This window comes from Hyperolius riggenbachi, chromosome 3 (genome assembly GCF_040937935.1).
Source record: "Hyperolius riggenbachi isolate aHypRig1 chromosome 3, aHypRig1.pri, whole genome shotgun sequence".
In the NCBI taxonomy this organism is placed as follows: Eukaryota; Metazoa; Chordata; class Amphibia; order Anura; family Hyperoliidae; genus Hyperolius; species Hyperolius riggenbachi.
In genome coordinates, this window is record NC_090648.1 from 300,175,025 (window position 1) to 300,190,397 (window position 15,373).

At 40.5% G+C, this 15,373-nt stretch overlaps 1 protein-coding gene across 2 annotated transcripts in view; it reads left to right on the forward strand.

Annotated features, from left to right (window-relative positions):
- ARID2 (AT-rich interaction domain 2) overlaps window positions 1–15,373 on the forward strand; it is a 157,422-nt gene that overhangs the window by 95,404 nt on the left and 46,645 nt on the right. For both annotated transcript variants that reach the window (XM_068276588.1, XM_068276590.1), the window contains exons 9-13: window positions 3,271–3,367; window positions 3,462–3,671; window positions 10,092–10,259; window positions 10,356–10,431; window positions 13,372–13,506. In XM_068276588.1, coding sequence (XP_068132689.1) covers window positions 3,271–3,367; window positions 3,462–3,671; window positions 10,092–10,259; window positions 10,356–10,431; window positions 13,372–13,506 — 686 coding nt within the window. The remainder of the gene's footprint in view (window positions 1–3,270; window positions 3,368–3,461; window positions 3,672–10,091; window positions 10,260–10,355; window positions 10,432–13,371; window positions 13,507–15,373) is intronic.

The window sequence follows — 15,373 nt, forward strand, 5'->3', positions numbered from 1 at the left end:
GTCTTTCCTAGAGACTCCTTAGAAATGAACCATGGATTAGGATGCTTTAACCTCCCTAGCGGTATGGACAGAAATGTCCGTTCAAAAAAACATGCTGTGAACAGTATAAACATGCATACACATCAATACTCTCCTGCACTGTATACTAGACCATTGCTTGACACATTTTGGCAAGTTACAGGAAAAAAAAAGTTTTAAAAATAAATGTTATCACTGTTTGCACAGAAATCCTGGGGAAATTGAACGCTGGGAAGGTTAATGGAGTTTGTCACGTCTCTTAAAGAGGCACCACAGTGACCCATAGTAGAATGTAGCAACTCATTCAGGAAACCCACTTTTACGTTATGAATCTTGGTTTTAGCATCAGATACACTTCTTTTAGTCATATATCGCTGTATATTGGTATTTTACCCCCACCGTCTTAGTGATGCTTAGCTTCGGCTATGACGTCATGAAACCTTCTCCTCCCAGTGCACCATGAGAAACATGGTTTTGGTTCTGCTCACTCCACAGCAAACAAACGTTCTACAGTGGTGGACCTTGCCAGCAGTAAAGATCTCACCATGTGTGATAAATTAATGAATGTAAATCCGGTTCGGGAAAGATTTTACAACAGGCAGACCTTGACTAAATTATAAATTAATATGAAGCAAATTTATTAATTATGTTCAGTAAAGTTCCTCGTTGAGCAGTCATAGACCACTCCTTATGTGTGTCAGTGCCAGGACTTTTGACCAAAACTTACAGTACTTTGGGATAATGTATGTATCTTGCATATCCAAATTACTACAGAATTCTGCCTACCTTGTTGGAAATGAACCACATGAAATCATGTCTGAGTTTGTGGTGGGCATGTGGGAAAGAAGTATTAAGTGCCACACCTTTTGTCAGGGGTGTGAAATAATTTTTTGTGACCCTAAATATTTTAGTGCCTACAATATATACATATACAGTAGAATCCCTTTATAGTAAACTCTAAGGGACTAGAAAAAGTAGTTTACTATTTTAGAAGTTTACTATATCAGAATTGGTCATACATTGTATATTTATACAGATGCATTTGCTGGGACCTGAGGACTGAGTTTACTATATCCAGTTTACTATAACAAGATTCTACTTTATATGCAATAACACCTTTACAGCCAAATACTTATTCTCAGACTATGGCCTCAATTCACTAAGCTTTATCAAACACTTTATCAAACGTTTGATAATTTACCTCATGGGTAAAATCAAATTTTGAATTCACTAAGGTGTTATATATTTCTTGAACGTTTTATTGATAAAACATTCGATAAATATATAACACCTTAGTGAATTCAAAATTAGATTTTACCCACGAGGTAAATTATCAAACGTTTGATAAAGTGTTTGATAAAGCTTAGTGAATTGAGGCCTTAAGTGTGCAAAAAGCTTAACTTTGTAAAGAGGATATCCTGCTACACCATGAGGTCGATTAAAAGTCCAATTTTTATTGTGACATCTTTGGACACATAGAAAGAAAGCTTCATGCAAACGACCATCCATACAGGAGCAGGAAATCTATGATCAGGCAATTTGTAGAAAGAGGATATCCCGCTACACCGTGAGGTCAATACATATATACCTACATATACCTGCAATAAAATCTTTACAGCCAAATACTGTATGTTCTGGCGTGTAAGACTTTTTAACCCTTGAAAGTCATCTGAAAACTTGGGGGTTGTCTTATACGCCGGGTGTCATTGATGCCGGGTGATACACCCTATTCTGTTTCTGCCTCTCAGATCTTGCTGCTGAGAACTGTAGTGAAGCGGCGCAGGTGCGCTTGTGAGATCTGAGAGGCAGAGAAGGGGGTAAATAGGATACAAGGGCGAGCCAGAAGGGTGAAAGAGGCGTGTTTAATGGGCACAGTGCCGTCTATTCTTCCATACCGCTCTGATAAACAGGGAGAGCTGACCAATCTGCTTAGGGAGAGAGGGAGAGTTAACCAATCCAACCAGTCAATCCCCTGTATAGTGTTATATACTTGGTACCACATACAGTACGGCACCAGTATATGATTTTTTTAACATTTTTATTTGGTGTGTGTTGGAAGAGGGGTAGTCTTATACAGCGAGTATATCCCAAACTTTATATTTTAGCTGGAAAGTTGGGGAGTCGTCTTATACGCCGTAATAAACGGTACTTATTCTCAGGTTTAGTGTGCGATAAGAGCTTAAAGTGGATCCGAGATAAACTTTTACTCATTGCATAATTTAGTTCCTTTCCTATTGTTTATAGGGCATTCCTCAAGCCAAATACTTTTTTGTTTTTCTTTTAATGCTCTAATTCCCTATAAACTAAATAAACCACTCCCACAGGTTTTTAGAGAGCCAAGGCACTTTCAGACAGTAGCAAGGGCTCATGGGAGCTCAGTCTGTGCAGGAGGAGGGGGAGGTATTACTAGCCAGAGATTTCAGAGGCAGAGGGGAGGATGGGGGATTAGTTTTCTATGCTCAAGATGCAGATAAGCCTGCCTCTGTGTAATGTTTACAAACAACATGGCTGCTGTCATTGTATCACAGGAAGAAATATTCTTAGTCTATTAAAGCTGTTTGCAGCTAGATTTGCTGTGTAAACTATCTAAACTTTAGCTAAGATATATAGACAAGTTACTTGTTATAGTTAGTTTTTCATCTCGGATCCGCTTTAAGAACTGTTCTCAATTTGTGAATGCTGTCTTTGCCCCTTTTGAGATTTATGCTCACTAATTAATATTTAATCTAAAAGAAAAAAAAAATAACCTGTCCTCACTCTTGGAAGTTTTAAGAGAGATTCCCACACTTTTCTTTGTGACTCCTGCGAGAGCAACAAAGTGTATTAATCAAGCAGAAATTGTAACCCCTACAGCCTGGCAGACTATGCTTATCATTTATGTACCACGTTTGGGACTTGGGACAGGATTGGGGCATTGACTGTATAGCAGCTGTGGAAAAGATGCCTAGCCTTAGAAACAAAAAAGACTAGGCCAGTTTGATCCCAATGTAAAAAGGAAAGGCCACGTATCCCTTTTTTGGATCTATGTAGAGTTACATGGAGTGAAAAATTAACATTGCTTAGGTAAAGAGAGGTTGCTCCATCTTTGTAAAATGTGGTTTGAGTTTGGAGGCACTTTGCTTACAGAGGTGGTTATCAGCAAGTACCAATGTTCACTTTGCTCTTATTTGCTCCTACTTTTCCTTTTGTCAGCTATTGCCATTTTGGTCTTTTATTTTATGTAAGTGTAACATCTTGATCTCTCTGCTGCAGCTTCAGCTAGATCCTGTTGACTTCAAAACCACTCACCTAATGTTTCACACTATTACAAAATGTCTAATGTCAAGGGACAGGTTCTTAAAAATGAGGGGTAAGTGTTTTGCTGAATTGCTAGGGAAAAAAAAAAGAAATTTCTCTCATTGTTACCTGATCTTCACTCTGTTTTACCATGTTTAATTTATCAGGGATGGAAATCTTGGGAAACTTATGTAAAGCTGAAGATAATGGTGTTCTTATTTGTGAGTATGTGGATCAAGACAGCTATAAGGAAATCATATGTCATCTTTCACTGCCGGATGTGTTGCTTGTTATCTCTACTCTTGAGGTGCTCTACATGCTTACAGAACTGGGAGAAGTGGCCTGTGTGAAAATAGCAAATGTAGAAAGGAGCATAGGTGAGAAATACTTTACATATTGTGCATAAGTTGCTTTTCTGTACACTTAAAAAGCGTACTTGTAGCCAAAATTACAGAGCCTCCGAATAAGGATGGATGTATGGAGGGTGTCGCGGAGCTAAATACATACCTGAACCAATGTTATCTGGGTACAGGAGATGCAACTCTGCCTGCATGGCTACAGCCTGCCCCCAACTCGGCAGCCACCGATCAGGCCACGGCTGCCAAGCTGGAGGCGGGCCGTGGCCATGCAGGTGGGTGTGGCCAGAGTCTCAGTGTTCAGTAAAAAATGTTGTGTCCCAAATCCGAATGGAAGGCAGAGCGATCACCTACCTGGAGGGAAGAGGGCAGGACTGGTGAGTATTTAAGCCAACAACATAATTTAGACAGGGCCTGTTTATTGGCCTCAAGTACTCTTTAAATGTTTTAACAGCTGTAAAAAGCTGAGCTAAAATAATGTATGTAATTATTTGTTGACTAATGTTTATAGCATATCGATAGCTTTGAAAGTAATTGTTTTGTGTGGTCAGTTTATGATTTCTCACAAATAAATATCTAAAACAAACATTTGATCACTTTGAAAGTGATTTATTTAATTCAGAGTGATGAAAATTTTAGGCTTTCCCATTACAGCAACTGAAAAATGATCACAATTTGAAATTGTTTATAGCTTGTTTGCCTAGATGCATTTGTTTTACTGAATTGTTAATATTGCTTGCAGTCGCACCTGAAAGGGAAAATGTAGTAACTCTATATTGTCTTAAATAATAGTACATGTCAAACTGCCAAGAGCAAAATCTGGTCCGAAGAGCCATCACATTTGGCCCGCAAGTGGGTTCCCTACTTTACTTTGTTTGGCCCACTCTTGACCACCAGTGAAGCTACATTGGCGGTGACACCTTACATCACCAGGGAAGCCATATGGGGTAGGGAGTGGAAGAGCAATAGACACCAGGGAACTGTATAGGGAGGGAGGGTGTCACTAGACATCAGAGAACTGTATAGGGGAGGGAGGAGGGCCACTAGACATCAGGGAACTTAATAGGGGAGGGAGGCAGCCCATAGACCCCAGGGAGTTTTATAGGGGAGGGAGGAGGTCATTAGACACCAGGGGACTTAATAAGGGAGGGAGGTGACCACTAGACCTTATGGTTGGCCCACGACTTGGTCCCATTGTTCAATTTCGGCCCACCTTGTATTTGAGATTGACACTGTCTTAAAACAATCCTCCCTTTAGCATAAAATTGGTACTGCTTGAAAAGTAAGTAAAACAAAAACAAAAACAAAAAACAATGCTTTCATTTTCTTGGTTGTGTGATCACATGATTATGCCTAAAGAAACTGCCAAGTCAGATGATGTAAAGATCTTGAGCTGTTACTGGATTTCGCTCCCACCATGCATCTTGGGCGGTTTCCTGAAGCACAGTCATGTGACCACAGCCCAACAAAGAAGACTTTCAAAACAAAAATTGCTATTGCAATGCTTTTTCTACTACAGAAACTGCAAGGCATCCATTTAAGACACAGTGGTAACTGCAGTCCAACATGTGTAGCCAATGTAATAGGAAAGGAGTACAGTATAATCTCGTTATAATAAACTTTGATATAGTAAACATTTGGGTATAGTAAACTACCTCTCCAAGTCCTGGCCAATCTCCATTATGTCTATGGGAGCAACTCCTGGTATAGTAAACCTTGATATAATAAAACTTCTGTTATAGTAAACATGTTTTTTTGGCCCCTACATGATGCTGACTTTGCATATAGTAAACAGTGGGCGGCGCATGCATCATATGTCATTGTAAAACCCATGGTTGGTTGCTCTCTTCAGGCTGGTTGCAATTTAGTTGATGCCTGATAATAACATTTTATAAGACAAGAATGGCACCGGCGCTGGATGCACAGTGCTGTACAAATGAGCAACCTGGGGAAAAATGAGGAATAATGTGAACATAAACACGAGGATGCAGTGTTACCACTTTCACTTTGCAATCATCGATAAAAGTATTGTCACTGTCCTCCCACGGGATTGTACACACTCCTGGGTATCACTTCCCTTGTTAGTGATGGCGCTCCTGATAGCGTGTGGCGTGCAGTCTGGGCTACTTTCATTTGTAGTGCAGATCAGAGCGGGCCTAGTCGTTACAAAACTGAGAGTGGAGAGGAGAGAGCTAAGTATCAGAGCCACTTGCATTACAGATGTGAGTGGCTTTCTAGGATTTGCTGCATTTTGAAGAGAGGCTTCATGATTTACTTAAATGTGAGCAGAAAGTTTTGTAGGACACATTCTGCAAGTCCCCCCACCAAGGTATTGGGCGTATGAGAGGAATCGGTGCGGGAGACTTGGGCGCAGGATACAGCCGGTATATGGCTGATCCGGCTACTGCACAAGTCCTGGCTGTGTTAAAGGATACCCAAACTGAAATGTGACATAATGAGATAGACATGTTTATGTACAGTGCCTAACACAAAAATAACTATGCTGTGTTCCTTTTTTTCTTTCTCTGCCTGAAAGAGTTAAATGTAAGGTATGCAAGTGGCTGACTCAGTCCTGACTCAGACAGGAAGTGACTACAGTGTGGCCCTCACGGATAAGAAATTTATTTGTGTGCTAGGCACTGTACATACACGTCTATCTCATTATGTCACATTTCAGTTCAGGTATCCTTTAAATACTATTCCCCCTCCAGGCCGCCATGGATAGTGGGGGAATTGACCACTTCACCACTGAAGGGTTTTACCCCTTGAACACCAGAGCAATTTTCACCTTTCAGCGCTCCTTCCATTCATTCGTCTATAACTTTATTATTACTTATCGCAATGAAATTAACTATATCTTGTTTTTTTTCGCCACCAATTAGGCTTTCTTTAGGTGGGACATTATGCCAAGAATTATTTTATTCTAAATGTGTTTTAATGGGAAAGTTGGAAAAAATTATTTTTCAGTTTTTGGCCATTATAGTTTTTAAATAATGCATGCTACTGTAATTAAAACCCATGAAATGTATTTGCCCATTTCTCCCGGTTATAAAACAGTTTAAAATTATGTCCCTATCACAATGTTTGGCGCCAATATTTTATTTGGAAAGGACGCTTACAGGAAGCAGTACGAGGCTGGAAAAATCACAGATCATTTTAGGGGCTTAGATCAACGAACGGGAATGGATTTTCCTGTTCATTGATCTCCGGGCGAGCGGGCAGCGGCGTGCACGAGCGGCGGTAGCGCGGGAGGTACGGATTTCTCCGTCCCTTGGGTTTTTTTAGGGGGGGGGGGGGGGGGGGAGGGACGGAGAAATTTGTACCGCGGGGGGTAAAGTGGTTAAATAATTTGGCTTCCAGCAATTGCTGGAGGCCGAATTATTGTTTTTTAAAAGTAACTTCAGCTCCGTCTTCTGACGGCGCCGAAGTTACTCCCTGTGCGCTGCTATAGCCGTAATTCCTATTAAGGCCTATGGTGACGCTGGCTGCGCCCAAGTATCCTGCGCTGGATTCACTGTGTTCGGGTATTGTGAGTGGCTGCCTCTATTCAGTGACGGCTGCAATTTTCAAGGAGCCCAGGATACTGTACCAGCAATATGTCCAGCCTGGCTATGCAGCCCTAAGGTACAGGTCCGTCTCAAAAAATTAGCATATTGTGATAAAGTTCATTATTTTCTGTAATGTACTCATAAACATTAGACTTTCATATATTTTAGATGCATTGCACACAACTAAAGTAGTTCAAGCCTTTTATTGTTTTAATATTGATGATTTTGGCATACAGCTCATGAAAACCCAAAATTCCTATCTCAAAAAATTTGCATATTTCATCCTACCAATAAAAGAAGTGTTTTTAAAACAAAAAAAAGGCCAACCTTCAAATAATTATGTTCAGTTGTGCACTCAATACTTGGTCGGGAATCCTTTGGCAAATGACTGCTTCAATGTGGCGTGGCAAGGAGGCAATCAGCCTGTGGCACTGCTCAGGTGTTATGGAGGCCCAGGATGCTTCGATAGTGGCCTTAAGCTCATCCAGAGTGTTGGGTCTTGCGTCTCTCAACTTTCTCTTCACAATATCCCACAGATTCTCTATGGGGTTCAGGTCAGGAGAGTTGGCAGGCCAATTGAGCACAGTAATACCATGGTCAGTAAACCATTTACCAGTGGTTTTGGCACTGTGAGCAGGTGCCAGGTCGTGCTGAAAAATGAAATCTTCATCTCCATAAAGCTTTCCAGCAGATTTTTCTAAAATCTCCTGATAGCTAGCTGCATTGACCCTGCCCTTGATAAAACACAGTGGTCCAACACCAGCAGCTGACATGGCACCCCAGACCATCACTGACTGTGGGTACTTGACACTGGACTTTTGGCATTTCCCTCTCCCCAGTCTTCCTCCAGACAGAAAAAAGTACTTTGGACCACTGAGCAACAGTCGAGTGCTGCTCCTCTGTAGCCCAGGTCAGGGGCTTCTACCGCTGTTTCTGGTTCAAAAGTGGGTTCGTGCTTCCATCTGCTGAAAAGCTTTATGGAGATGAAGATTTCATTTTCCAGCACGACCTGGCACCTGCTCACAGTGCCAAAACCACTGGTAAATGGTTTACAGACCATGGTATTACTGTGCTCAATTGGCCTGCCAACTCTCCTGACCTCAACACCATAGAGAACCTGTGGGATATTGTGAAGAGAAAGTTGAGAGACGCAAGACCCAACACTCTGGATGAGCTTAAAGGGACTCCGAGCAGTGCAGAAACTATGGAAAGATGTATATCATTTTAAAGCTCTCTTTCTCCTCTTTCCAATGATATATAAACCGCCGCACTACACCTTTTAGTTTTCGCTATTTTTGCGATTGAAATTGCTGCGGCCGCGATTTCAATCGCGAAAATAGAGAAAACTAAAAGGCGTAGGGCGATGATTTAGGTGTCGCCAGAAAGAGGAGAAAGAGAGCTTTAAAATGATATCCATCTTTCCATAGTTACTTGTATTACACAGGGCGACACTTTCCCCAGTGTCAGCAGCTCCATTCAGCAGAAAAAGTCGCCCTGTGTAATACAATGTAACTATGGAGTCCAGTGCTGCTTCTCTGTAGCCCAGGTGAGGCGCTTCTGCGCTGTTTCTGGTTCAAAAGTGGCTTGACCTGGGAAATGCGGCATTTCCTGCACACTGTGGCTCTGGTGGTTTCTACTCCAGACTCAGTCCACTGCTTCGCAGGTCCCCCAAGGTCTGGAATCAGTCCTTCTCCACAATCTTCCTCAGGGTCCGGTCACCTCTTCTCATTGTGCAGCGTTTTCTGCCACACTTTTTTTCCTTCCCACACACTTCCCACTGAGGTGCCTTGATACAGCACTCTGGGAACTATTCGTTCAGAAATTTCTTTCTGTGTCTTACCCTCTTGCTTGAGGGTGTCAATGATGGCCTTCTGGACAGCAGTCAGGTCGGCAGTCTTACCCATGATTACGGTTTTGAGTAATGAACCAGGCTGGGAGTTTTTAAAAGTCTTCGGAATCTTTTGCAGATGTTAAGAGTTAGTTGATTCAGATTAGGTTAATAGCTCGTTAAGAGAACCTTTTCATGATATGCTAATTTTTTGAGATAGGAATTTGGGGTTTTCATGAGCTGTATGCCAAAATCATCACTATTAAAACAATAAAAGGCTTGAACTACTTCAGTTGTGCGTAATGAATCTAAAATATATGAAAGTCTAATGTTTATCAGTACATTACAGAAAATAATGAACTTTATCACAATATGCTAATTTTTTGAGAAGTGCCTGTATACTGAACCTTGCAGTCCTCCAAATGTGCAAGTTGTTGTACTGTACCTCCAAGGGGATGACAAAGTTGTCCCTTTGCAGAAGAGAATGTACCAGGGCATGCTGGGTCATTTCTAGGTCAATTTATGATATAATAAACCACTTTTGTTGGTCCCTTGGAGTTTACTGTAACAAGATTATACTGTATTACTTGTTTTGTCTTCACATTCAAGCAGATGTAGTTTAGACGTCAACATTTAAATACCATATTTTTCAGAATATGAGACTCTTCGGACTGTAAGGGCCCATTTCCACTGCGCTTCCACCGCGATCATGCATACGCGCAAGCAGTAATTTCAACTAGTTACGATTGCGCCATTTACCCTACGTTTGCATGCGGGGGAAAAGTGTGAGAACTGGGGTTTAGGCTAATTTCTTAAAAGTGAACCATAGACGAAGCACCCTCCTGTATTTTACCATATATATCAGCAAAGACAGACTAAATGCTCAGTAGGGATTTTATCAGGGCTGATATCAAACAAGCTGAGCAGTGAAGAATGAAACCGAGAGCAGGGTAGGTGTTTTCTGTTTTTTTTTTTTTTTATAGCAAAACTCTAGGTATTCAAGGCTTATAGGCGTGTACTTTTAATTCTGAATTGCCTGTCTTCAATTTGTGCTCATCATTTCAGATACCCTGGTGTGTCTTATTTCTATGGACATACAAATGTTTGGCGCTGATGCACTTACAGCAGTAAAACTTATCGAGCACCAAAGCTCCAACCATCAAGTAGTATCAGAAATCCGCCCTCAAACTGTGGAACATGTGCCTCCAGCAGTTAATCCAAGCCCTGTTCCAGGTAACTATTACAGTATATGCCCAAAACTTTTTTTGTAGTGAACTTTTCAGTGTTGTAATCTATAGTTTTATATTTATATTTTTTTTCCTTTTCTAGCTTCCAGACCTGCCCCAACACATGGTGTACCACCTGGAATAGTAGAAATAGACAGTGAGAAGTTTGGTTGTCAGTGGTATGTGTAAACCATTTCTTCAAAACCAAAATCATGCAACATCTAATTTGTGGTCGTTGTGTTTTTTTCTTTTTTTTTAATGAAATAACTGTATTTAAGTTACAAAATGAATATACATTTGTAATGTCTGCCTAAAGCATATTTTGGTCCATAAGACATTGGTAGCCTCCGTAGAAGCGCTGTTTGGCGCGAAACGGCCGTCAGGCATCCTGTGCCCTGCTCCCACCACTATCAACGCCTCCTCTCACTTGGTATGTGCACCATCAATTGCAGCTTTTACCACTGTTGTACTATTTGCACTTTTATGATACCTGAAGCAATAAATTGAACACTTGCTGCAGTGCCAGCTTTCCTTCCATCCTCATTTACCTCCATTCATACTCAATAGCTAGAGCACGCTGAAGAGGTTCTTGAGAAGAGGTGTGCTTGAAATTCTTTCCCATTCACTGCATGTTCTACACACAGAGAAACGTATGTTATGCCACTGTAGTGCCAACCTTCAGCTTCTCTTCTGGTTCCCCTATTACTTGTTTACCAGATAAAAATAAAGAATTGATTTTCGATTTTACGCCCGACAGTTGCTCTTTATGAATCAAAGCCAACAAATTGTAACAAAGTCCCTTATCCCAAATTTACCAAATCTGTGCTGTCCTTGGCATACTCCTCCAATTAAGGGGGTACACCTTCCCAATCCAGGTAGACTGCAATGATCCTCTAGACTACAGCCACTTTGGCTTCAAGTGTTGCCCACACTGCACACTATCCCACAAAGTCCTGCAACACACTCCAGAAACCCCGTGCAACATTGCTGCTGCATCCTGATGACTGGTGTCAGTTGTTAGTTCTGTTGGCCATTGCGTTGTTGGCCAAGTCCTACATTTGCAGTAATAGACTGTAGTCACAACAAAACAGGAAGGGCGACCATCCCCCCCCCCAGCAACTTATGTACCTTAGCAGTGGTATAGCAATGTGTTTATTAAAAGACATAGTTCAGAGACAGTTGTATATGCATTTAAAAGTATTTACAATTTGCACATGAAAAATGTTTTGTTAAAAACATTGTTTGAAAATAAAAAAAGAAAAGAACAGCTTCCTTAGTGACTTTTATCCGCCTGCTCGCCCAGTCAGGATTAAACATCTTAGTTGCATAGATATGAAGAGGGGAGGACTGATCCCTCTGTCGGCCATGATTCCCTGCTGACAATTATGAATCATGGCTTCAGACTGACTTGGCAGTGTGTCAGTAAGTAAGCAGGTTGTTTATAGGTAAGAAATAAAAGTCCAAGGAAAAAAAGTCATGCTTACTTAAAAGTTCATTCTTCCTCTGTGGGCATGCACATCTGTGTTGGCACAAAACAGACAGTTCTCCCTGTCACAGCAAGAGGTGATCAGAATAATTGTAGACATGAAAGTAACACAGAGACTCCACAGACATACTGCACATACAGTGCTAATCCTGAAAACAAAATGAACGCTAATGTGTTGTGTGGTTGTATTTGGAGAGGTGGGGTTGGGTTTTCAATAGATTGTGGTGGCACATTTATACATTAAATTAATGTAGAGGATGTATTTGTGTTTGTAATGTGGCACATATAAAATATTTACTTCCATTTATACGCTGGCAGTATATATCAGTCTTTGCAGTTACTGTATGAAAGTGCTTCCTGCCTAGTTTTGCTTGAGGAAAAGGGGTCTGTGGCAAAAATGAGGAAGGAGCCATACTAAGAGGGGTGCTTTTAATGGTAAACATCAACAGCAGGAAACCGCAAAGTGGCACAGAAAATTGGTCTTGCTTTATGTTTTTGCTGTAATACAGCATACCTTTATTCATTTTAGACCCCTATGCATTCCTTATTACGCTTGTGCAGATGTTAGTACAATTGCAGAGCACAGGCTAACCATGATTCCATTTTAATCAATGGGAGGGAAGAGGAGCCCTGATGGAATGAAACATTTTAAAAACTGTTTAAAATTGTAAGAATAGTTTACCTTAACCATTATTTTATTTTAAAAAAGTGTAGTGTATAGGTTCTCCTATCTTATCATTTAAACTGTTTTAGTTTTTTTTTTTTTTTGGGGGGTACTCCTCTCTCCCATTGATTGTCTTTACCCCTTTTAGGGGCCACGGTTTTTTCATATACAATAAATGTGTTTTTCAACAGCAGCTAATGTAAAATAAAAAGAGAAAATGCATGGAGTTTAGTAGGGGCATTTTTTGTGTAATGCCCTGAGTTTAAACCAGAATGAAGTTGATCAGAGGAAAATAGAGAGCTATAACCAGGTCCAACAGAACATGTTGTTCATGCAGTAGATGAAAAGGAAAGAACGGACACAGACCAATAGTTAGAGGGGTGAAGGGTTTAGAGGGTGAAGTAAATGGTGCCTGAAGGAAAAAGAGTCTGGTGTTTTCAGTCAATGGGATGACAATCAGATGTGAGAGACCCTATTTAAAGAGTAGGAATCCAGCAGAGCCTGATCGCACATACTAAACGCTTGTGGACGTGTATCATAGCTCGAACAAAGGAAGTGTTTGAGGAACTCAGAAGCAGAGTAGTTGTTGTCCATTAAACTTTAAAATGTTACATGACTATTTCTAAAGAGTCTGTGTACAAATAACACAATTAGCCAGGCTCTTCTCTCAAATAAGACTATTGGACAGCATGCATGTCACTAGTAATAGGCCACATCCCAGTAACAGTGCACCCACATCCCCCATTCAGCCCCCCCCCCCCCCCCCCCCGGTAAGTAGGGGGGGCAGGTTTTTTTGCCTTACATTTCCTTTAAATGATACAATATTCAAGGAGTGGCATTGTGAGCAATCCGGTTGGAAAACCTACGGTTTCCTACATACATTTTCTAAGTAGAATTTTGAACATGTGTTGGAGCAGATTCATTTCTTGCCAGACTTCATGGACCATTTTGCATCTCTCTCTTCTGCAGGCTGAGTGCTCATTTTGAAGTTAGCCCAGACAACTCTGTCTCCCGATCAGAAATGTACTCTGAGTACCTTTCAACGTGCAGCAAATTGGCTAGGGGTGGAATACTGACCTCATCGGGATTCTACAAATGTCTGCGGTATAAACAGCTACTCTACTTTTTTGTTGTTGTGTTAGTGAATGTTTTTTTTTTTTTGTACCCTGTTTAATGCACTATTAGGGGTTAGAGAAAAATAGTCTTGTTCTTGGAATCAAGAAGTTTTGTTAACCACTCTACCCCCGCCCCGTACGGATTTCTCCGTCCCTTTTTCCATCCTTTAACCCCCAGGGACGGAGAAATCCGTACTTTGCGCACTCCCGCCGCTGCCCGCGCTCCCGCACGTAAACACGCCGCCCGCCGCTAGTAAACACGCCGCCGCCCGCTCGCCCGGAGATCAATGAACGGGAAAATCCATTCCCGTTCGTTGGTCTAAGCCCCGCAATGATCTGCTGCTCTCCGATGAGCAGCGCGATCATTGTGAGAAGATACACACTTACCCAGCCTCCAAGTACTTCCTCCAAGCTTCCGGAAGGACGCTTGGAGGTCGCATTAAAACAGAAAGTTACTGTGGCCATCTTGTGGCCAAATAGTAAAACTACACCCTACACATTTTTCACATACAAATAAATTACTTTTACACAAAAAAATTAACTCATTACCTCCCACACTCCCAATTTTTTTTTTTTTGTAATTAAAAAAAATAAATGTACAATAAAAAAAAATACATAGTTACCTTAGGGACTGAACTTTTTAAATATTTATGTCAGGAGGGTACAACACTGTTACTTTATAAACTATGGGCTTGTAATTAGGGATGGTCGCAAAACTGAAAAAAATGCACCTTTATTTCCAAATAAAATATTGGCGCCAAACATTGTGATAGGGACATAATTTAAACATATTATTTTATTTGTAACCGGGACAAAAGGGCAAATACATCTCATGGGTTTTAATTACAGTAGCATGCATTATTTAAAAACTACAATGGCCGAAAGCTGAAAAATAATTAATTTTTTTCCCACATTCTTCCTATTTTCCCATTAAAACACATTTAGAATAAAATAATTCTTGGCATAATGTCCCACCTAAAGAAAGCCTAATTGGTGGCGGAAAAAACAAGATATAGTTCATTTCATTGCGATAAGTAATAATAAAGTTATAGACGAATGAGTGGAAGGAGCGCTGAAAGGTGAAAATTGCTCTGGTGGTCAGGGGGTAAAACCCCTCAGTGGTGAAGTGGTTAAAGTTTGCTGAAAGATGGTGAAATTTTTCATATGTGCCTATTTTTATTTGCTGTAGACTGAAAAGGTACAAATTGGCTTTGTAGATTAAAGAGCGCTTTGTACTCTGTATCTTAATTTTCCATGTTTGTTGTTTTAAGTCTCTTTAGTCACAGGTAAATGCATTATTTAATATAAAAAAATGTAATTCTTTAACACTCAGTGTGGTGGGCACTTTTGAACTCTGTTTTGACCACTTCCCAACTGAGGGGTTTTACCCCTTGACCACCAGAGCAATTCTCACCTTTCAGCGCTCCTTCCATTCATTCGTCTAACTTTATTATTACTTATCGCAATGAAATGAACTATATCTTGTTTTTTTCACCACCAATTAGGCTTTCTTTAGGTAGGACATTATGCCAAGAATTATTTTATTCTAAATGTGTTTTAATGGGAAAATAGGAAAAAATGTAGGAAAAAATTTATTTTTCAGTTTTCGGCCTTTATAGTTTTCAAATAATGCATGCTACTGTAATTAAAACCCATGAAATGTATTTGCCCATTTCTCCTGGTTATAAAACCGTTTAAATTATGTCCCTATCACAATGTTTGGCGCCAATATTTTTTTGCGTCCATCCCTAATTACAAGCCCATAGTTTATAAAGTAACAGTGGTATACCCACTTGACATAAATATTTAAAAAGTTCAGTCCCTAAGGTAACTATTTTTAATTGTAATTTTTTTTT